This window comes from Anabrus simplex, chromosome 3, assembly GCF_040414725.1.
Source record: "Anabrus simplex isolate iqAnaSimp1 chromosome 3, ASM4041472v1, whole genome shotgun sequence".
In the NCBI taxonomy this organism is placed as follows: Eukaryota; Metazoa; Arthropoda; class Insecta; order Orthoptera; family Tettigoniidae; genus Anabrus; species Anabrus simplex.
In genome coordinates this window covers 383195700-383219830 of record NC_090267.1, presented here as the reverse complement: position 1 = coordinate 383219830, position 24131 = coordinate 383195700, and the positions used below count along the sequence as shown (strand labels likewise).

General features: G+C 38.3%; 2 protein-coding genes across 4 annotated transcripts in view; one reads left to right on the top strand and one right to left on the bottom strand.

Annotated features, from left to right (window-relative positions):
- The window catches only part of eIF2alpha (eukaryotic translation initiation factor 2 subunit alpha), a 76075-nt gene that overhangs the window by 6957 nt on the left and 44987 nt on the right, over positions 1-24131 (bottom strand). For both annotated transcript variants that reach the window (XM_067143326.1, XM_067143327.1), the window contains exon 4: positions 7526-7758. In XM_067143326.1, the coding sequence (XP_066999427.1) occupies positions 7526-7758 (233 nt within the window). The remainder of the gene's footprint in view (positions 1-7525; positions 7759-24131) is intronic.
- LOC136866403 (reticulon-4-interacting protein 1 homolog, mitochondrial-like) overlaps positions 1-24131 on the top strand; it is a 270197-nt gene that overhangs the window by 219650 nt on the left and 26416 nt on the right. The gene's annotated exons all lie outside the window — the stretch shown is intronic.

The following is a 24131-nucleotide window of genomic DNA, read 5'->3' as shown; positions in this document are numbered from 1 at the left end:
GCCTCAATTAGTTTTATACCTCTTATGTTTAAATCGTTAGAAACTGAGTCTAATCATCATCATCATCATCATCATCTTGGTCTTCCTCTACTTCTCTTACCCTCCATAACAGAGCCAGTTATTATCCTAGGTAACCAAAAAAAAATATACACAGCCTGTTTCCTGTCATTCGACTGGGTCAAGAATGGAATGAATGAAGCCCCCATCTAGCGGTGAGGATAGGAATTGTGCTGGGTGCCGAAGCCTATCGCACTCCTCTGGGGTGATGATTCATGAATGACAGAAGAAATGAAATGATATTGGAGTGTGTTGCTGGAATAAAATATGACAGGAAAAACCGGAGTATCTGGAGAAAAACCTGTCCCGCCTCCGCTTTGTCCAGCACAAACCTCACATCGAGTGACCGGGATTTGAACCACGGAACTCACCGGTGAGAGGCCGGTGCGCTGCTGCCTGAGCCACAGAGGCTCCCTAGGTAACCTATTCTCTTCCATTCACCTCACATGACCCCACCACCGAAGCCGATTTATGCATACAGCTTCATCCATCAAGTTCATTCCTAACTTAGCCTTTATCTCCTCATTCCAAGTACCCTCCTGCCATTGTTCCCACCTGTTTGTACCAGCATTCATTCTCGCTACTTTCATGTCTGTTAGTTCTAACTCATGAATAAGGCTCAGAAGTTCATGCCCTAAAAATCTACGAAATATGCATGCAAATATGCACTTAAAACTTGAAAATATGCCAATAAATATGCACTATTAAAATGAAAAAACGGCAGTAGACAAGTCAGGTTAGTATTGATGATAATAAAGTTACATTTATTTATTTCCATTTATTCCTTGGAGGTTGAAGCAGAAATGGTCCCGCTGTCATTACTGAGTGATGAATTGCAGTTCACAACCATCACTCTGCACAAATTTTCAACTGAAAAACATCGTCTGTTGTCTCGCAAAACACTTTTGTAACGTGAAAAGCTTCTTTCCACATCACAAGATGTTATTGGGGCATATTTAAATGATGATAACTGCTCCACAGAAAGAGGCAAGTCTCTTGGTGTGACAGACGGTTTTTCTACGAGAATGTCTCGAATATCGCAGAAATGTTTATAACCAGGATTTTTTGACGTTACATAATTTCTTTTTTCTTTCTTTTTTGTCCTATACTACCAGGAACAGAATTTAGATTGGATATTGTTTTTTCGAAAACAGTATTTCCCTTAAGGGAGATCCTACAGCTTCCAGTGACGTCATGGCGGTTGGCAAAAAAGAAAAATGGGCATTTATAAAAACAAGATTCTCTTCTAACTCATTGCCTGACAGAATATTTTGCACTGTTTGTATTAATGCAGCTTCATTCAAGTCCAATGAATTAACAACCTCTTTGAATACTTCTATGCGTTGAGCATAATACAAAGCTGCATCCAGCCATGTTCCCCATCGTGTTAAAACTGGCTCAGGAGGAAGTGGGATATTGGGTGCTGTTAATCAAAACAACTTGACTGCTGAAGGAGATTTAACAAAAATTTTCTTTGAACAGGCCACAAATCGATCTACCAATGGGATTGTCTCAGCAATGTGATTAAGAGCATGTGCCAAACAAGTTACATGAATTAAGTTAGGAAAAATGCCTTTCAGTGTTTGTCCTGATTTTACCATACAAGTACCTGCATCGGTAACAAATAAAAGTAGCCGGTTGTATTTGATTCCAGATGGCCATAATAATTTCAATGAGTCCATCACACACTGCGTTACAGTTACACTGTTTGTGGCCGGCAATTCATACACATTAAGAAGATATGGTATCATCTTTTGTTCCTTATTTAAGGTGCCCACAATTACATTTGCAATAAATCAGCCCTCAGAATCAGTGGTTTCATCAATAGACAACCACACAAACTGATCCGCTAATTAAATTTGCAAATTTTGACAATACGTTATTGTAACAACGTCCTACGTAAGTCTTACACAATGTACTTGCTTCAGGCACATGTTGTCGAGTGTATTTGGCAAGAAGTTTTAATGTGGGGTTATTAATTTTATACAAGCGAACATCAGCAGCTAAAAATGCTTCGCACAAGTCATAAGAAAATTCACTAATCCTACTTCCTAAACACTCTAATAGTTGTTTTTGAACAGGCTTTTTATTTGCGAGTTTGCTACTCAAGTTCTCCTTGTGTTTTGCTGTGTTTATGTGTTGAACTATTTGAAATCTTTTCTCACTCCCGATAGTTTTCTCACGCTCCACAGAACAGTACGTTATTACCGGTAGATATCAAGTCAGCTGAAAACTCCTTCTGTAAATTAGTTAATCTACAACTCGAAGTTGCTCTCATTTTCAGCATTTAAAGAACTTTTTAAGACACTTAATACGCGAAACATAGTTTGGTCACAACCAGTTCACAACACCGGTACACGATTCAATGGACAGCCAGTCGACAGCTAAGCACAAAACATGAGTGTAGATGATGAAACAGGGGATTCACTGCGTGACATAACTCCTCACCACATGACAAGTTACATCATCATGCGTAACATTACTGCCAACATAAACCAGATGAAAAAGCTGTTTAAAAATTACTGTAATAACCATTAAACTAATTGAAATATGCTGTATAGGCATTAAAATATAAAAAATATGATGTATATATCAAAATCACGAAAATATGCAGTTATATGCACCATAAAAACATGTTCAATTGACTGAAAATTCCATAATTCGTGCACATAATGTATAAGCATACATTTTAAACCCCTAAAAAAACATGCAAATGCATGAACTTCTGAGCCCTACTCATGAATAAGATATCCTGAGTCCACCCAGCTTTCGCTCCCGTAAAGCAAGGTTGCTCTGAAAACGGATCGATGTATAGATAGTTTCATCCAGGAACTGACTTCCTTCCTACAGAATACTGTTGATAACAAATGCAAGTTCACTGCATTAGCTTTACTGCACCTTGATTCAATCTCACTATATTACAATCCTGGGAGAACATTCATCCTAAATACTTGAAATTATCTACATGTTCCAGCTTTGTATCACCAATCTGACATTCAATTCTGTTCAATTTCTTACCTACTGACATCAATTTAGTCTTCGAGAGGCTAATTTTCATACCATACTCATTGCACTGCAGGTTTTCGGCACAATCTGCCATTAAGACCAAGTTTTCAGCATAGGCCAGACTGCTTACTACATTTCCACCTAACTGAATCGCTCCCTGCCACTTTATACCTTTCAGCAGATGATCCATGTAAACAACGAACAACAAAGGTGTAAAATTATAGCCTTACCTAACCCCTGTAAGTACCCTGAACCAAGAACTCATTCTACCATCAGTTCTCACTGAAGCCCAATTGTCAACATAAATGCCTTTGATTGATTTTAATAATCTACCCTTAATTCCATAGTCCCCCAATATGGCGAACATCTTTCCCCTCGGTACCCTGTGATATGCTTTCACTAGATCTACAAAACATAAAAGCAACTACCTATTCCCCTCGTAGCATTTTTCAATTACCTGCCGCATACCGAAAATCTGATTCTGACAGCCCCTCTGCGGTCTGCAACCACACTGGTTTTCATTTAACTTCCTCTCAACTACTGATCGCACCCTCCCTTCCACGATGCCAGTGAATACTTTGCCTAGTATACTAATCAACGAGATATCTCAATAGTTGTTGCAATCTTTCCTGTTCCTTTTGCTTACACATAGGTGAAATTACAGCTTTTGTCCAATCTGAAGTTACCTTACTAACAAAAAAAACAAATCATACCCCATGGCGCAACAGCCCCGAAGGACCATGGCCTACCAAGCGACTGCTGCAGATCACGAGGTGTCGTGTGGCCAGAACGACGGATCCTCTCGGCCGTTATTCTTGGCTTTCATGACCGGGGCCGCCATCTCACCGCCAGATAGCTCCTCAACTGTAATCACGTAGGCTGAGTGGAACTCGAACCCGCCCTCAGATGCAGGTAAAAAACCCTTACCTGGCCAGGAATCGAACCCGGGGCCTCCGGGTAAGAGGCAGGTATGCTACCCGTACACTGCGGGGCCGGTACCTTACTAACACTCCATGCTAATTCTATGAAGCCATTTCATCCCTACCTTCCCACTATACTTCACCATTTCAGGTCTAATTTCATGTATACCCTCTGCTTTCTGACAATTGTGTTATCCTTTCCACTTCCTCAAGCGTAATTTCACCAATATTTTCTATTGTTCACGACACCACCATGAAGATTTTCTTTTACGTTGAAAAGATTTTCAAAACATTCCCTCCACCTGTCCAGTGATTCCCTGGGATCTATTATGAGTTCACCTGAATTATCCAAAACACTGTTCATTTCCTTTTTCCCTCCCTTCCTAAGATTCTTTATTACTGTCCAGAAAGGTCTCCCTGCTGCTTGACCTAGCCTTTCCAGGTTATTACTAAAATCTTCCCATGACTTCTTCTTGGATTCAACAACTATTTGTTTTACTCTGCTTCTTTCATCTATGTACAATTGCCTGTCTGCATCAGCCCTTGTTTGGAGCCATGTCTGATAAGCCTTCTTTTTTACATTTACAAGCTGCTCTCACTTCATAATTCCACCAAGATGTTCTCTTTTTCCCATCTTTACACATAGTTGTTCCTCAGCATTCCCTTGCTGTTGCTACTACAGCATCCCTGTATGTCACCCATTCTCTTTCTATATCCTGAACTTGCTTACTGTCCACCGTTCAGAACTTCTCACTAATTGTATCCATGTACTTCTATCTAATTTCCTCGTCCTGGAGATTTTCTACCCTTATTTATTTGCTGACAGATTTCACTTTCTCTATCCTAGGTCTAGAGATACTTAGTTCACTGTTCTGTTTCATCGAAAAATCCCCGAAAATCCCCCCCATATTCCTCACAGATCTCCTGAATTCGAAGTTGGTTAAGATACAGTCTATTATGGATCTGGTACCCCCTACCCTCCCATGTGTAGCAGTGAATAGCTTTATGCTTGAAGAATGTATTTGTAACTGCTAAACCCTTACTAGCACAGAAGTCTAGCAGACTCTTCCCATTCCTATTAGGTTCCATGTCTTCTCCACATTTACCAATCATCCTTTCGTATCCTTCAGTTCTGTTTCCAACTCTCTCATTGAAATCGTCCATTAGCACTATCCTATCCTTGCTGTTGACCCTGACTATGATGTCACTCAATGCTTCATAAAACTTGTCTATTTCATTGTCATTTGCATCCTCACATGGTGAATACACTGAGACAATTCTCATCCTAATTCCTCCAACTGCCAAATCTACCCACATCATTCGCTCGTTTACGTGCCTTAACAGAAACTATGTTGCGTGCAATAGCATTCCTGATGAACGTGCAATAGCATTCCTGATGAACAGCCCTACCCCAGACTCTGCCCTTCCCTTTTTAACACCCGTCAAGTACACTTTATAATCTCCTATCTCTTCCTCATTCTTACTTGAATATCACTTACTCCTAGCACATCCAGATGCATCCTCTTTGCTGACTAAGCCAGTTCTACTTTCTTTCTTCCATAAGCCAAGGAGTCCCACGCCTGTCAAAAGGGAGTGGGACTCCATTACTCCCATATGTCTGAGGCTTGCTTAAAATGTTCTGATCTCGGCAAATTCATGAAGCAGGATGCTACCCTACTCACACATAGTCCTAGTGAGGCTCTCTCCTCTAACGGGTTAGGGACCACCGGTGGACTGTATAGCCCTAGCCGCCGGAGCACGAGGAAGGTCACGACTCAGAATATGTCCGAGATGCCCACGTCCATTCCGTAGCAACTGGTATCTCGACTCTCAGGACCACCTACTAGGCCACTCAGCCATTGCCCATGGTTCATGAATTAGGACGCGACTTCAGTAACCCACATGACAAAAGAATAGTGTTATAAAAATGTTTCAAACTTCAGGCTGGTAAGACTTGGGAGTAGGAGATTAGATACTCAACTAAGCAGTATGTTCTGAGCTGACTGTGTAGAGTAGGCATGAAATGATATTAAGAGACGAATAAGTTTGAGTGGTGTCTTTAAAAGTTGGAAATATAATATGGAGATAAAGCCTGAATTATATAGGACAGGCTGAGGCAAGTATTAATTTATACGATGAGGGGTTAATGATTGGAATAATTTACCAACAGAGTTGTTCAATGAATTTCCAACTTCTTAGAAATTATTTAAAATAGACTAGGTAAACAACTGATAGTGAATCTGCCATTTGCGCAACTACCCTGAATGCAGATCAGTGGTGAATGATTGCACTTTTCCTTCATCAGAAATTCTATCAGTAATTGTTGAACCAGTTATCACAATTTATGTTATATCCTGAACTGTATATCCTCACATACTCTATTCACAGCATCTGCTGGTTTATTGGGAACTTGGAAGGGTCCATCTGGTTATTTTCCAAGATATACCTTCAGATTCTGAAATTCACATATTCAGACGAGGCAAGGTCTGTACCTTAATTAAGGTCACATTCGCAAGAGTATGTACTGTATTTTGATACCATAGCTGTTGGGCTTCAAGGGAATATAGGTAATTTGATAATGTCCAATAAAGGACCAACTACAGTATATTGGTATTCAAGAGGTTTCTTTGCATTTTTCGCATCACCTATATTTGGTTCAGGCAAATGCTTCAGTATATTATATACTCCAGTTCTCTTTTATTTGAAGGTGGAATATTACACCATTCAGTGTTATACATCGTGTTCTGATTGGGAATGACTCTACCATTTGCATCATCCTCTTGCACGAATCTTTCTTGTGTTCTTCAACTATATCTTCCAAATCACAGTCAAATTTTCTTATCTTCAGCCTCTCCTAAATCCTTATTACAATCTGCATCATCTAAGAAATGATTAACTTCTAAAACAAGATCAGGGATCTAAAGGTCATAATTTTCCTTGTCGCTGCCATTATATGTTCAATTATTACACTGGACATTTTCAACATAAACACACTAATTTCCATTGGTTTCACTTAAATACACACAAATAATTCACAAAGAACAACTTACCAATTATAAATCTCTTTATGAAGAAATGAACATGATGGGGCACAACGTGCCCGACAGGCCAAATGTACTCGTATTATTAAGGCTAACATGAACTGTGCTACCAAAACCGCGGCAAGAAGGGGAGTCGGGAAGGTACCAGGGAGAGGAGGGAGCCATGCCCGGTGGCCTTGGTTTTGTTCTTTTGCCTCAGAACCAACCAACCAACCAACCAACCAACCAACCAACCAACCAACCAACCAACCAACCAACCAGCCGTAGTTAGGGCTGTCACCCAGGTGGCAGATTCCTTATGAATTGAAATGTCCCAAGTAAAAGAAAGAGAGATACAAAAGCATTGTCCACCACATAAGCAAGAATTATCCAAAAAGAAAAGTTTGATTAATGTATCAATATGGATCATGCCGGGGAAGCTTAATATGCCGTTAAATCCTGGCAATGTCATTGTAAAATTTTCTTAACTGCTAGAGAAAATTAAGTAGTAAACAATATTACCATAAAGAGGAGGTGCAATAAGGTTTATCTTGATGGGAAGTTCTTCTGTAGAACATGCCAGCCCTGCTCTTAAGGCTGCCTTCACAGCATCAATGCCTTCATAACCATAGCACGCTACCTCAATATCAGCACGAATTTTCACAGCTTGAGATGTCAGCTTACGTTTGATGTTATTTAATAAAACCTCCTTTGTCTCATCATCCAAACCACACTCAGCAAGAATTGATGGGTCCCTGAAAGATAAAGGGTATACTTAGCTGTAACAATGCTATAAAAATATATTTAAAAACAATTTCCAATTATAAAACTTTCTACATCTTTTTTTCATAGGTGATGTTCTCAAACCACATGAGCTAAGAATCAGTAACTCAACTCAATTTTTATAAATCTACAATGCAATCAAAAAATTATTAGTTTAAAAGAAAAGTTACCTTCCCAGTAGTGTTTCAGACTGCATATATCTACATCAACACTAGAGAAGTTTCATTTGTATATAATTAGTGCTGGTTCGTGTATCTGCCAATGTTATCCAAAAGACAACTCTGACATTCAGGAAGTTTCTTTGCATTTTTCACATCCCCTATATATTGAGGCACTATTCAAATCACTGCCAAGATGTTCAGTCAAGCATTACAGATGCTGTAAAGCATTCACGACTGTGGTCATTCATATTACTTTTTAAAAAAACCCATGGCACAACAGCCCTGACGGGCCATGGCCTACCAAGTGACCGCTGCTCAGTCTGAAGCCCTGCAGATCACGAGGTGTCTTGTCAGCACGACGGATCCTCTCGACCGTTTCTTGGCTTTCTAGACCGGGACCGATATCTCATCGTCAGATAGCGCGTCAATTGTAATCATGTAGGCTGAGTGGACCTCGAACCAGCCCTCAGATGCAGGTAAAAATCCCTGCCCTGGCCGTGAATCGAACTCAGGGCCTCCGGGTAAGAGGCAGGCACGCTACCCCTGCACCACGGGGCAGGCTCATATTACTTTGAAGTGAATTTAATATTGAGCCTTCTTAATGTACATTTTCTGGAATGAATGCAGCTACTTTTAGCCAGTCTGATAGCCGTAATAGTTGAGGCATTAAGTCTACATGGTCTGACACCGTGGTTAGTCGCTGTTGGCGGGGGTGTTGACTGACAAGGTAGGAGAAGTGATGGTATACAATTTCTAATAACCAGATTGTGTGCCAAAAGCCTAGAATCAATTCAAAACCTCTCCTCAGAGTTCAAAAGGAGCTAGGACATATGAGGCTATTGATGGGGATTCATATGTTGGATGGGGACATAAAGTTTCCAGCAGATCCCTTGATCTTATTCGACAGGAGTATGCTATGTGCTGACGGAGAGTTTTACCCTCTCCCTACCTCATTAAAATCAACATCTCGCATCCAGATGCACAGGTTACTTATGATCATCAAACAGACCAGCACCGGGTCAGCCGAACATGTCCTTGGACACTCCCGACAATAAAAGACATATGCTAACTAAGTAAATAAATAGCAACTGTTAACAATGGCAGATAATTTGAATGCTATGTCTAATCATTTGTAACACAAATAGATCAATTTTTCTGTTTTTTTTCCTTTTCTTTTTTCAAATTTGCTTTTATGTCGCACCGACGCAGATAAGTCTTCTGACAATGATGGGATAGGAAAGGCCTAGGAGTGGGAAAGTGGGAAGCCACAGAAAACCATCTTCAGGGTTGCCGACAGTGGGGTTCAAATCCACTATTTCCCAGGTGGAAGCTCACAGCTTTGCGCTCCTACCCCTTAAGACAATAAGTTTGTCAGATTGGGGAGCTGCACTATCAAGAGCTCCAAGCTGTTGCTGTTCTTCTCTCACCCTTATCCAGGGGTGTTCTATATCACCAACTGTGTTTAACACTCTCACTACCAGACCATGTTTATGTATATGTTCCTGAAAACCAGGCATTTTATGCAATAATTACATTTCTTTTGTGTTGAAATTATGCTACAAACATTAAAAATAAAATATTTCCAATAAATCTCAAATCTTATGAATTTTTTTTTCAACCACATGAAAGTCACACAATATAAGTCAAACAAAGGGTCACTGTTCATAAAATTGTATCATTTCACTTACCGCTTGTTGTATAAAGGGGCCTAACATCTAGGTCATTGCCCCATTTCACTTATCACTATCAATTGAATTCATAGCATGTTTTACACCATTATGATTAGTTTTAGGTGGATTATTACATGGAATCATATTGTTAATTTGTATAATCAATTTTGAAGCATAGCTCCATACACAGCACAATACTGCACTACTCACATTGGTAGCATGTTTCCTTACAATAAATTTCACGCTTGATTTCTTACTTCTCACACTGCAAACGTGGCATATCCTAGCAGCATGCTTCTTGGTTGTAGAAAGAATGTGTTGTGTAAAATTCTGTTCTGTTAGCCTTCAAACAGTTTCAGTTGATGTGACTGTATTAGGAACAGCATTTTCAACAAGCTGTACTGCAAGCTGGGTGATGAAATCAGTGACAGCAATGAACTGTACAGCCAAAATGCATTGGACATAGCAAGAAGTATCAAGCATATTTCGGAGAGCACATAATAAGGACCGGCAAGATAGTACTCAAACCACTATTTTGGACTACAACATGCATAAGTCTCGAATTGATTTGAGTGATCAGCGCATTCAGTACAACCCGTCTGAACACAAAACTTAATAGGTAAAGGAATACTTGCCCCAACTGAATTCCACCTTTATCTTTCCTGCTTTTAAAAACACTACTCAAACCTGTTCATCTACTAATGTCGTTCCACGCCATCTCTCCACTGATAGCTCAGAACAAACTGTCTAGCTGAGCAGCTCATAAGTCCCAAGTCTTCCCAGCCCAAAGTTGAAAACATTTTCATAACACTACTCTTTCACCAGAAATTACCCAGAACAAATCGTGCTGTTTTACTTTGGATCTTTTCTAGTTCTTGTATCAAGTAATCTCATACACTGGAACTAGACTCTAATTGGGGTCTTGCCAGTAGCTTATACACCCTCTCCATTACATGTTTACTATAGCCACTAAATACCCTCGTAAGCATATGAAGAGATCTAATCATTATTTACAATCTTGTTAATGCGATTATCTCAATGAAGATTTTATATTAACACCCAAGTGATCCCCATGATGTACTTTAACCCTATCAACACAGAAATTAAACCGGAGGGGACTTTTCCTCTTTGTGAAACGCCTAACCCGACTTTTTGCCCTGATAACCATCACACCATTGCCTATTGTCCATCTCACCACATTGCCGAAGTCTTTTGAAGTCGCTCACAATCTTGTAACTTATTTATTAACACGCTATACAGAATAACACTCTGACTCCAGTTCTTTACTCACGTAATTTATATACTTAATAAAACAAAGGTCCATTAACAACACTGCCCTTGAGGAATACCCCTCTTAATAATTACGAGATCAGATAATGCTTGTCACTCTTTTGTCTAGTCCAATTGCAAGCATTCCCGTTAGTAGTGTCCCATAATCTACCCTATCAAAAGCCTTCAATAGGTCAATCGTGATACAGTCCATTTGACTTGAATCTAAAATATCTGCTATATATTACTGGAATTCTACAAGTTGAGCTTCACTGGAATAAGATTTCCTAAGCCCAAGCTGCTTTCTATCAAACCCATTAGTAATTTTGCAAACATGTCTTAATATAATCAGAAAGAATGCTTTCCCAAAGCTTACATAAAACACGTCAAGCTGACTGGCCTGTAATTATAGGCTTTATGTTTATCACCCTTTCCTGTATACACAGGGGCTACTACAGCAAGTCTCCATTCATACCTCCTTCATGCAAACAGTAATCAAATAAGGGTGGTCAAGCTTTCATGAGGTAATCTATACGGGTTCAAAATCAATACCTATTTGGGCTTAAAACCTCAAGATACTAATGTTCAGATTTCCTTACACCAGTTATAAGCTGTTGTGTAAGCCAGCGTTTTGGGGAGCATTCTTGTAATAGAGTGGTCAAGGTGCTTGCTCCAAAATAAAAGAGATATAAACTTGATTCTCAATTAGGCTTTGTTTTTTATTTAATTTAAATTCAAAGTTATTTTTTTCCCTGCCATTGTTCTTAACTATGTTTACGTGCTTCCATAAACGTATATGCATGTATCTTCCTTATGGACTTACAGCGCCGGACTGAGTGGCTCAGACGGTTGAGGTGTTGGCCTTCTGACCTCGACTTAGCAGGTTCGATCCTGACTCAGTCTGGTGGTATTTGAAGGTGCTCAAATACGCCAGCCTTGTTTACTGGCACTTAAAAGAACTCTGCAGGACTAAATCCCGGCACCTCAGCATCTCCGAAAACCGTAAAACGTAGTTAGTGGACGTAAAGTCAATATTATTATTATTATTATTATTATTATTATTGATTTCTAGCCTTTGAGCATCCTATCTGCAGGCTTCTCCACGATCCTCTATTTTCTACCAGCTCTGTGGCCTTGTTTAGGTTCCTTTTATGGATCATCATCATCATCATATGCAGTTTCCAGCTGTTGGCCAGGTCTGCTTGGAACATAAGCCTTTCCATCTACTCTTGTCTTCCTACCACTTCTCCCTCTTCACTCTTGCCCAGTCCTCTATTCTTCTTTGCGCATGCACGCACACTCTCTCTCTCTTTTCCACTCCTTTTATCCACCTGGCTCCTGGTCTTCCTCTTGGTCGTTTTCCTGTTATCTCCATTTCGTGCATCCTCCTAAGTATCTTTTCCTCTGTCATTCTCTTCATGTCTAGATACCTCTATCTTTTTCTGTAGTGATTCTTCTTTTACTATATCCCTAATCTTCTCATTTCTCATCTTATGCATTCTTGTCGCTCCTATCCTGCTTCTCAGAAATTTCATTTCATTTTCCTGTATCCCAGTCGCATCTCTCCACCTTATTACCCAAGTTTCTGCTGCAAACATCAGAATAGGTACATAGTACGTCCTGTATATCACTATTTTACTTCTCTGATTTTTTTATTTTGGTGAAGTTTGTGTTTACTTTAGGGATATTTTGGGATGGACGTCATGCAATTTCTTCACATTGATTTTAATATCACAGACTATTTTGCCCAATTTTAATTTTAAATTAATTCAAAGGTGTTTTCAGTAATGATTATATTATTTTTTGATAAGTTTGGATCCCAGGCAAAGGGATTGCAACTCTTTAAATTGATTGTTAGTTGTCAATTCTTTATTCAGCGTTTTTCTCACAATTATTTACATTTTATTCTTTGATTTTAAGTCTGAATTAATTAATTTTAATTCTTCATTTAATGGCTCATTTATGTAATTTGGTTATTCATTTTGCATCTCAATTCTAATTCTTAACTTATATGCTAATTTTTAAAACTTAATTTGGTAATACTTGCAAATTGTAGATATTATCTCGGCAAGATTTTGAGTTTACTTACTGCTTAATAATTTGAAAGACATTTATTCGTGTAAATTCCTGTTTTGGTTTCTCCGCTAACTCACTCCTGTATCTCACCCAACCAGCGTCCTAGGAGAAGCGTAGACCTGACACTGATACATGGTTATGTACGGGTAAGTGGCAGGTGTTTTGAGCCATTGTGGCCAAGGTCATATTTGTTCTCTGGAAAGGATCCAAGCCATAGGTCCGGCACCACTGCCACCACACTGCAGAGTGCGTTGTGGTCCGTTGTGGGCCAAGTCAATGAACACTGAACCCTCATGACTGCATTGCAATTGAATAATTAATAGAATTCTTCATTTGGCACTCCTTGAAAATTTTGAATGATTCACTGGGAGAGAAAAAACTAACAACTTCGTAGATATTTCTCTCTTATCCAAAAGTCCCTGTCGGACAGTTGCACGGTGTAACCGACCTGGGAGAATACGTGCACTTTTTTTGGACACTTATTGTTGTTTAAATTTTCTTCTTCTACTGGTGATTGTTATACCCAAGAGAATATTATTTTTGGGAACACTTACAATTTTACTGCAATAAATGGACATACATCATCATCAGTATTCTGGCACACGGCAGGTCTTCACATGGCAGCTCTCCACACAATCCTGTCTCTTGCCACCCTCTTTGTTTCCTCATACTTGTATTCTATCCTGATACTGTCCAGATTCTGATATCTTCTCCGTCTTCTTTGTCTTTTTCCATTTACCGTTCCTTCTATAGCATCTATAAGCAAGCAACCTCTCCTCATCCAATGACCAATCCAATTGTGCTTTCTCTTCTTGATTACTTTTAATATATTTCTCTCTTCCCCAACTCTTCTGAAGACTTCTTCATTCTTTACCTTTTCTATCCATTGTATACTTTCCATTCTCCTCCAAATCCACATCTCAAACGCTTCCAGTCTTCTTTTGTCTTCTTTCCTCAATGTCCAAGTCTCAGCTCCATACAGTGCCACACTCCATACAAAGCACTTCACGAATCGCTTCCTCAAGTCTCTATCCATGCCCCCACAAATAAGTCTGCTCTTCTTATTAAATGCTTCCTTCGCAATCGCAATACGTGTTTTCACCCCTCGACTGCACATCATGTCCTCTGTTATTACACTTCCCAAGTATTTGAAAGCATCCACCTGTTCTATTATTTCCTGCCCTAACTTTATAGTTGTCTTCACTTTTCTTCTGCGTATCACCATATATTTTGTCTATTTCTTATTAATTCTCATTCCAAATTCTTCACAGAAAGCATTTAGATCTGTTAGCATCGATATCATAGTTCGTTCATTCTCTGCCATTATGACCATGTCATCAGCAAATCTAATACATTCTATTCTCCTACCACCAACTTTCACTCCTCTTTTTCCATTCATGTATACATGTTAAAAAGAAACTGTACCATGAAACATTATTCAAATATTTTCAGGGTTAATAACAAAGCACATTTCCATTAAGGTAAGTATTTAGTGATATGGTGTAATCATTCGTATCTACACCAGATATTATTTACATGCTGGGGTACTGTTAGAGGTTACAAATTTTTCTTACCTCAGATTCACTGTTTGGCACAAATCTTGTTCATAGTTTGGGTCCTTATCCATGTCATCAAACACTGAATTACTGTCTGAAAGGTTTCACACCCCATTGTCGGCAGCCCTGAAGATGATTTTCCTTGGTTTCCCATTTTCACACCAGGCAAAACTTCAAACTCAGTACCGGTGAGGTACGGTCTAGAACTTTAACTGTGACAGTGGCACAACTCTACGTTCTACAGTTTTCCGTCCTTTCTAAAGGACTCATGTAAAGCATTCGAACATTTGAACATTTTGCGTGGCTTACTTATGAACACAAGTGTCATATGTTGGACATTATTAATTTATGCTGTGTTCTATAGAACAGTTGTGGCTACTCCTACCACTACTCTTATACCTTCATATCTTCCTTCACACAATATACATAACATTTGTTTGAGCGCCAGTTGCTTTTTTAAGAAAAACAACAAAATTCGGTAGAGCATACCTCTTATATCAATTATCTCAAGGCGTGAGGTGATAAACTCACATATTTGGCAATATACAGGGATATGGATCAGGACAATATTAAATTACTGTTGCATTTCCACAATTGAGGATTATACATGTAACTGGAATCACTTATTATAATTAAAATAAAACGGAGTTTATGACTATAATTTACGTCACAATGAACAATCATTGACGTCTTTTAATTTAACAAAAGAAATATATCGTGAGATTTGCGGTACAAAGAAAAGGAAAATTTAATCTAAACAAAAAAAACTATTGGCATGAACTTGACGTGAGATGTGATATCGCCGCTGATTACACTCTTCTTCATGTTATGAATGCATAACATGTCTGATGCTTTAATTACCTGTTGTCTGCATACACCGCTGTTGAACTTGAAATTCTTGGGAAAACCTGTGAGCTGAAGTCGGGAGCCGTCTGCTGTAATCTTCTTATGTCACAAGAAGTTGGCCTACATACCATGTACGCGTGTAGGGAGCTCCAATGTAATAACGTCCACTCAATATATTTTAAATAATTGAAAAATATTATTGCAACATCTTGTGAAGTCCATCCTCACAAGAAGATGATGTTTCTTTATCAGCATAGTACCCGTCTCTGCTCGGATACAAGCACCACTTGTAGACTTCCTCGATGATTACCTCTTCAAACACAACTCGTAGCTCTGACCATCACACTAAGATCACTTCTTCCATTTGATACATCTGACTGTTACATATGCTCTGCACGATATCAACTGCTTATGAACTGAGTACTATCAACTGATTGATATCATCTGAATGAGTACCTCTCCCTACCGTAGCATCACCTTTATATCACCTCGCGATGACGACTCATCTCCCCACTCACTGTTCATCCCTTCCACTTCCACAGACAGTAGCTGGCGAATACTGACACTTGGTCGCAATCACGTGTCCACGCACTGATGTCATCAGTCATGTGTCGTCTAAGCATACCCAAGCGGTCCGAGAATGACTATACCGAATGCGTCACCGGGAAATCTCCTTGCACAGTTAAACATAGCCTCGATTGCAAAATACTATGCCAGCTCATCTAGCCAAAGTTACAAGCCACAGCATGACAATATGAAACCAACAAATCTCACTTACTACAATACAGAATAATTACAAACATATTCACTTAACCTATGATGAAATACAATAATATACGTGATACCTAATTATTACAGTCTAAATGATGAGAAACAGAATATATAAAATATAATGAATCGGGTTAATAATGATAATAATAATAATAATAATAATAATAAATACAGAATGGAGTCTGTAACCCTGTTGTACGGTTACACAGTCAAACTTATAATTTAATAAGACAAGTTTATGTACTGAATTTCTGCAAGTAACCAACTAGTTAGGATCATGTTTATTGAAGTTACATGTATATTAGTTCACGCAATGGGACATAGACAGTGAAATCAAATATTAACACTTTTAGACTTGCTAATTAGGAACGCAAAGTGACGTGTGCAATTTGATGCCACATGCATCATCGTGTGAACTTCTGTTGATGGAGGCATGGTAGCTTCGGGGGATGAGTAGTGATGGTGTTCCACTAATGGTGTTCCTGATCACCAGTGGATATGGTATACAGACCTGTGAGGACACAGGCAAATGCAGCCAGCACTTCAAAAAGGTGATATACATCTGTGTTATCAAAGAACAGAGACTTATCATTTAATTTTCTAGTCTACAAGTCACTTTTAATCTTCCAAGCTACTTTTTCTTATAGTGACTTCAAGATGAACTCCGAGCTCATAAGTAATTTCCAATTTATCAAATAACTTACAATTTTATAAAGCCAGTGTAGTATTAAGTCTTACCAATGAACTTGCAAATGAGTGGGACTTCGAAGAACATTTACAACACAATTGAGAGATAGCTCCTCCATAAAATGACTTTCCAGTGAATCAGAACTTTATTTAATTTCATAATATGTCGACCAATTAATTGTTTCAAGAGGGAACTTTGGTTAGTTTTGATCATTTTGTCTTAGGTACTTCAAGAATGAACTTTATTTGTTTTTATAGTCAATCAAACTGACTAATTAATTCAAAAGAAAACTTAGTTTATTTCTTATTCATTTCATTTGAAGTGAGCATTTGAAACTTCAAGAATGAACTTTACTAAAATTAAAAGTTTATCACTAGTGATATTTAACATCAAGAATGAACTACATCTGTTTTTTTAAACATCTAATTTTGATGCTAGTTCAATTTGACAATGATTTAATAAAGCCACAGGGAATCCATTTACATTTGCTAACATTAATAAAGTTTGGGTGGCCTGTATATACAATGCTTATTCTCTCTCTGTACACTCTCCTGATCTAAGACCGCACACACCCTGCATACTTCTCATGCTCCATTACACGCGTAATTTAGTGAGTGTCAGTTACGGGTACAATATACTTTACTTGAATAAAATCCCTCTCTTGAGACTTAGCAAGTAAATGAAATTCAGTAACCAAAATGGTCTTGTATAATTTAATGGATATTATCAGTATACAGAGCAGAAGAAATCAAATGGGCAGTGTGAATGTTTCATGAATTAAAAAGCTGACAAATTACAAGGTACCTTCAAAAAATAAGGTAGCAAGAGCTTCCAAGCAGAAACCCTATTTTATTTTATAGGCAAATATAAGGATACACAGAAGAAGGAAACCAATACTTATTATTAGGGCTCGGATGTTTAAGACCTAAAAATAGCCCAAATAAGCAAGCAAATATGACCTCAAAAGAGACGAAATATGACGTAAAAATTACAAAATATGACCCGAAAGTGATAAATCTGAATATGTCAACTTTAAAATAAATTTTAAACTGAAACGGCAATCCCTTTGGTTCATATTCATTAACTAAATTCTTGAGTCTTACTTTCATATTAATTTTCTGATTATACATGTTTAGCGGTTATTCAGTCAATTGTCCTTGATTCACTTATCAAACATTTGTGAATACATACTTATACTGTAAAGTACTAATTTTGCTAAGATTATCAGATCACACAACATTTTAAAAGTCAAAACATGTGGTGGTTTGAAATACAAGAAAACTAGAAACCAATCTATTAAAAAATATATATATTTTGGAACGTTTAAGCCCAGTTTCCATTAATATTACTTAAATGCGTTAAAGTTTAAACTGAACACCACGAAATGAATTAAGTAGACGTCTTTCAATACATTATGGTACGGCAGCAGGGAAAATTGTGCAAACTCACATATCTTTACTGTTCTTCTCCGCGGGTGGAACTGAAGTGCATGACAAGATTCATCTTCAAAGTATCAGGCTGAAAGACCTCCGATTATCATTTAACACATTCTTGTAAGATAAGAAGAGGCTTCTTTGTACGTCACAAGATGTTATTGGTGCATATTGAAATAATGTTAGATCACTGCTGTCGAGTATGCGTCATCTTAAACTGTACTGGTACCTTCTCCTCTAACATCATTTATCTTGCATGCACAGCAAAAAACTGTTATTTCGATTAAGCATGTTTTGAAGTTTCTGTTTTATACTGTCACCAGATATTCCATGTAACTGTTGCACTGAAAGTTCAACACTTATAACAATTTCAATATTTGCATGAATTTCTAAGCTAGTAGCTTCTAAACGAGTAATTGCGCTCGATATAATTCCAAAGTTCAACTTAGTATATGCCAGACTTTCTGACAACTGTTGGAAAACAATTCTTGCGCAATCTTGATAGAAGAGGCAGAGTATTCCACTTGTATTTACTGCAGATGTGATACTGAGAAGCACTTTTGTGATCATTAGTTCGCATTCGGTAAGTTGAAGATGATTTTGCAGAGCTACAGCTGTCGTCAAACCGCCGAAATATGACGTTTCTATGAAAACAGCTCAAAATATGACTTTATGACAAAAAATAGCCAAAATATGCATTTATATGACCAATAAGAATCACTTAATTGTGACTATAACTGCCCGATTTGCACCAAAATCCAATCAGGCAAGAAAATATGACTTTTCCTAAACATCCGAGCCCTACTCATTACTATTCAACATAGTCACCATTGTTGTCTCAGCACTTGTTCCAATGGTACACAAAGGCATTGATGGCAGCATGAAAAAAAATCTGCATTCAGTCCCGAAAGCCACATCATATTGAACGGCCATATCATTGTCGAAACGCATACCACCCAGGTGCTTCTTCAAAGATCTGAAGAGATGGAAATCACAAGGTACCATGAACATTCGTAAAACAGATCCTTTGAGCATGCCCCGAATCAAGAGAGAAGATGCAGTCATTTTCTACATCCTTGCAGTAACCAGTGTACATTAACACGTTCAATAACCTACAGGACCATTATGAACAATGCGTGAGACACGAGGGTGTACATTTTGAACACATGATGTATCAACACAGCTGGATATGTGCTTCATCATCAACTTGCACGTTATAATGATGTACCTTGATGTTAACAGCGTTTTTCTAATTTTAATACCATCTATTTAGCCGCATGTTGTATTGTCACTGGATAGGAGATATGTGCTCCTCCATAGTTGGATACAAGGCCACGAGTTCGTACTATATAGACTAGTGGTAGACAGACACCCTCCAGATTCCATGACTGTGAGTTCAAATTCAGCAGAGGCACTCATTTTTGAAACGTGGAAAAATGTCTATTCAACAGAACATGCAGTTGGCATGTAAAAGATCTCTGGCAACACATTTGGTGTTTACTCGACAAAATTAATAAAAAAGCAAAGCTATTTATCACCCAACCGAGATTCTGATCTGGAAGAGTAAAATGGAATGTTAAAATTGACAGGCAGGCAGACTAAATGGTGTCAAAATGGAACACCTGCACATGGTAGCCGAGGTCATATAAGAGGGGAAACTACAGAAAACAAAGCCTTCGTTGGTGGTGCAGAGATTGGTGCACATGGTCAAAGATGTGTAGTTGTGTGCTCAGTATTTCATATGAAATTAAAATGAATTGACAAGAGGGTCCACCTTTTCAATAGCTTATAATTAAACTCAGTATTTCAGTCGCTGTGTGGATTCTTGTGATACAGAGTCTCGTACACCACACCCTTGATAGTGTCCCAATCAATTAAGTCTTTCACCATGTGCACCAATCTCTGTACTGACGATGTAGGCTCTGCAATGAAGTAGGATGACAATTCAAACCTCTTTTGTAATTTAATGCATGTTGAGATGTATGTTCTCTCTGGTTGGGTTGGTGGAGGTTTCTTGAACAAATGTGGAATGCATTTTCATCATCACATCAAAAACATTTTCAAACTTTGATGCCCCTCTGGGTTAAAACCATGTACAGCGGAACCTTGATTCTCCGTTTTTGGAGGGACCACGGAAAAAAAAAACGTACAACACGGTAAAACGGGAAATCTGGGAATGAACGAACCATCAACAATTTGGCTGAACATCACAAAAATGAAATATGTATACTTATATAATCTTACAAACACCCCTAAACCAAACCAAACTAGCCCCAACAGGCCTTCTGCCTACCAAGCAACTGCCCTCGGTCTGAAGGCCTGCAGATTACAAGGTGACGCATGGTCAGTGTGACGAATCCTCTTGGCCATTATTTCGGGCTCTCTAGACTGGGGGCCGCCGTATCACCATTCAACAGCTCCTCAATTAAAGGTAATCGTAGAATGAGTGAACCTGGAACCAGCCGTCATATTGAGGTAAAAATGCCTGACCTGGCCAGTAATCGAAACTGGGCCCTCCGGGTGAGAGGCAGGCAAGTTAGACCGCAGGGACGGTCTCAAACATCAATTAGTGGCACGCAACTTACAAATCTCGAAACTTTACATTCAGTTTTACCGGGGAAACTTGGTCAGTTTCCTCTGAAAACTTCTTTCAGTTCAGCAACTTTGATTAGCCAGAGCCAAACTCTTCGAAAAATCGAATACGGTACCTGTAACGACAAGCCAAACAACAATCGACCACAAGTAGTTTTTAATTCTCCATCTAATAAAATAAAGCACTTTGGATACAAAAGTGTCCAACATGATGGCAAAATCCTCTTTTTTTATCTTCCATTATAATTTGGTCACCGGTATACTGTTCGTAGTCAGTTTATGGAAATCTTGTATTGCGTAAATTAGGCCTGCAGCGGCTTTTCAAGGTTATGTTGAACTTGAGAATATGGTTTTGAAAGTAAGTATCGATCTTCAAGTTCTCAAATGCACTAAATTCAATTCTGCCTGTCACTAATCATAATCAAATTGAAAAGAGAAAAAATACCATTAACACTTCCGAAATTACGATTATTCGTGACCTTGTGCTCAGCTGGAAAGCGAGCTCGCTGTACAATTACATAAAATCAGCTTCATGGTCCGTATCGCACTTCAATAGATTCACAATTAAGTATTTAATTTATTTTCCACCTAGTCGATACAATGATTGCTTAAGGCAATTTTTAATGGTCAAAAGTGGTACATGTTTCGTATATTATCAACATCTTCAGCCACATAACACTGTTTAGATGAAAAATATATAAAATTGACAAAGTAATGCTTTAGAGGAAATGTCCTTAAAATTAACATAAGATTTGTTTGTTTTAATCTTGTCAATCTTATGTTAATTTTAAGGACACTTCCTCTAAAGCATTACTTTGTCAATTTTATATATTTTTCATCTAAACAGTGTTATGTGGCTGAAGATGTTGATAATATACGAAACATGTACCACTTTTGACCATTAAAAATTGCCTTAAGCAATCATTGTATCGACTAGGTGGAAAATAAATTAAATACTTAATTGTGAATCTCGCTGTACAAGTCGGTACGAGTGTGAAATGATACAAAGCTTTAAATGTAACGTGCGCAAATAAAACGACTGCAGTTTTCACAACATTTTAACACAAAAACGTGAAATTCCCAGTCTTATATTAGGACGAAAACAGTAATAGGCAATCTCAAAACCTCCCATGGCTTCATGTATGTAAGGTGCAACATCTGTTCTGGTCTCGATAACATAATCGTGTACGATAATATTACAATACAACTGTACATTTGTGTTACTTAAGAAGGAGCAGTTTCGATTTCTGCCTGAAATCCCATTGACTATACAGTGCCCTGAGGGAAATGCCGAAAACCTGTTCGGCGATACACTCAAAAAAAGAGTAAAAAAAATAAACATCTAACCCTGGACATAATCTAGACGTTTTGCAAGTACGAACATTTGACGAAATTCGTTTCGTGTTCAAGTAGAGCTATCAAAGAAATGCACTCTGTTTCCTTCCAGTTGTTGTGGACACTCTCTGCTTTATGATTTCCACGGATTTTCTAAACAATACCATTGGAATGCGATGCTAAGATGCTCTCTTATGCAAGATCGCCGCCGATCGCTTTTCCAGTACAGTACTTCCTCAAATTACCGGTACCTCAATGACGAGATGTTAACACCAAGATCCGTAAGTATGCCGTAGCAGTCCTTTCATGAGATACAGTTTCTTGAAATACGCGTGATCGAGGATTTAGTGCTGATGTGACTGAATTTTCTGGACGGTTGATCCGGGAAATCGTTTCTTCGAGGAACGGATAATATGGGATTTTTACAACATGATTTAATTAGGATGCTCGCGAGACCACGTAATTTGAACAAATAATGTGGGAAAGCGTAGTTTCCGGGAATGTATAATCGAGGTTCTACTGTATTTCTAAACATGGGTTCCCTCTTCAAAACTGATCAATCTACTGACCCACACAATATGCTAAGCAGTGTCACATTAAATCTGAATCACCCTGCATTCGGCATGCGATATGCCATCAGCACATGCTACTTTAAAAGTGCTATTTATCCAAGTTGTAAAAACAGTTATTATTGGCTTTCTCACCTAAGAACGATATTTCTATTTGCATGCTGCTGTGGTGAAAGTGTACTGTGACTGGAAAAATGGTTATCACTGCAATAACAAACTTAGAGCTTTCCATTAAACTTTGGTGAAATCTTCTGATCACAGAACACAGGCATATTTTGTTCCCAATTCAGCCAGCCTACACTGACAGCTACACTAATCTGAGAACAATTTCAAAGGATCTCCAAGTAAAAAATTTAAAAGGATCTGATTTAAATTTTAAAAATTGCTGATTCTCATTCTTTCATAAGTCATACAATTTTCTTTTAATAACATAAGAATCCCAATAATACACAGTTAAATACAGTTTCACTGGATCTTTCATGTATAATGTTTTGTGTACATTAAACATACGCTAATGCCTTTGTTGACGGGATGTTGTAGTGTTTACAGTGCACAATGTCTTCTGGTATGGGCTAGAATAAATTTGTTACTTTCATTGACCTGTCTCAGTCTCATCCTTGGCTTTGACAATATGAAAGTGACCGAGGTATGAGCGATTCTAGTAATACCGTTCCTTGTGCAGCCAGTCCCTGTTATGAATGGTGTGAAAATATCGCTCATAGGGTCGGGTGGTGCATGCATTTCAGTGGGCTTGGCAGACTGATATGTAATAGCAACTTCTGACTCAGTGAGGAAAGCAACGGGAAACTACCTCATTCCTCATTTCCCTAGTATACCTCTTCAGTGACACCTAGGCTATCTATGACAGCTGTTGGTGGAGCTGTAAAGGATCCAACCAGCCTTTGGGCTGAATAACCAACATACATACAACATATGCTAATAATAATAATAATATCTTTCTACTAGCTGCCTTTCCTGGTACAAATGGTAAGCACGATTGCTTAACAAACACGAGAGCTTAGTTTTTCCAATTGGCTTAACGTTGCACCAACATAGATAGGTCTGACGGCGACGATGGGATAAGAAGGGCTGTTATAATCATTCCTACAACATTGTCTTCCTCTTATATACGTATGTTTTAGTTATCATATGATCTGCTTAATTTTTATTTTGGCTGATGATAACCACTAAGTGGCTGAAACTAGTCCCAAGACTATTTACTATTTCTTATAGACTATTTATATGCGGAATGTTTAATGCCAACTTCATGATATTTTCACTAACTCGCTTTAGCTTAATTAAGGTGCAGCCCACCATTTGCCTGGTGTAAAAATGGGAAACCATGGGGGGCCTTTTCAATAGTATCGACCAAGACATGA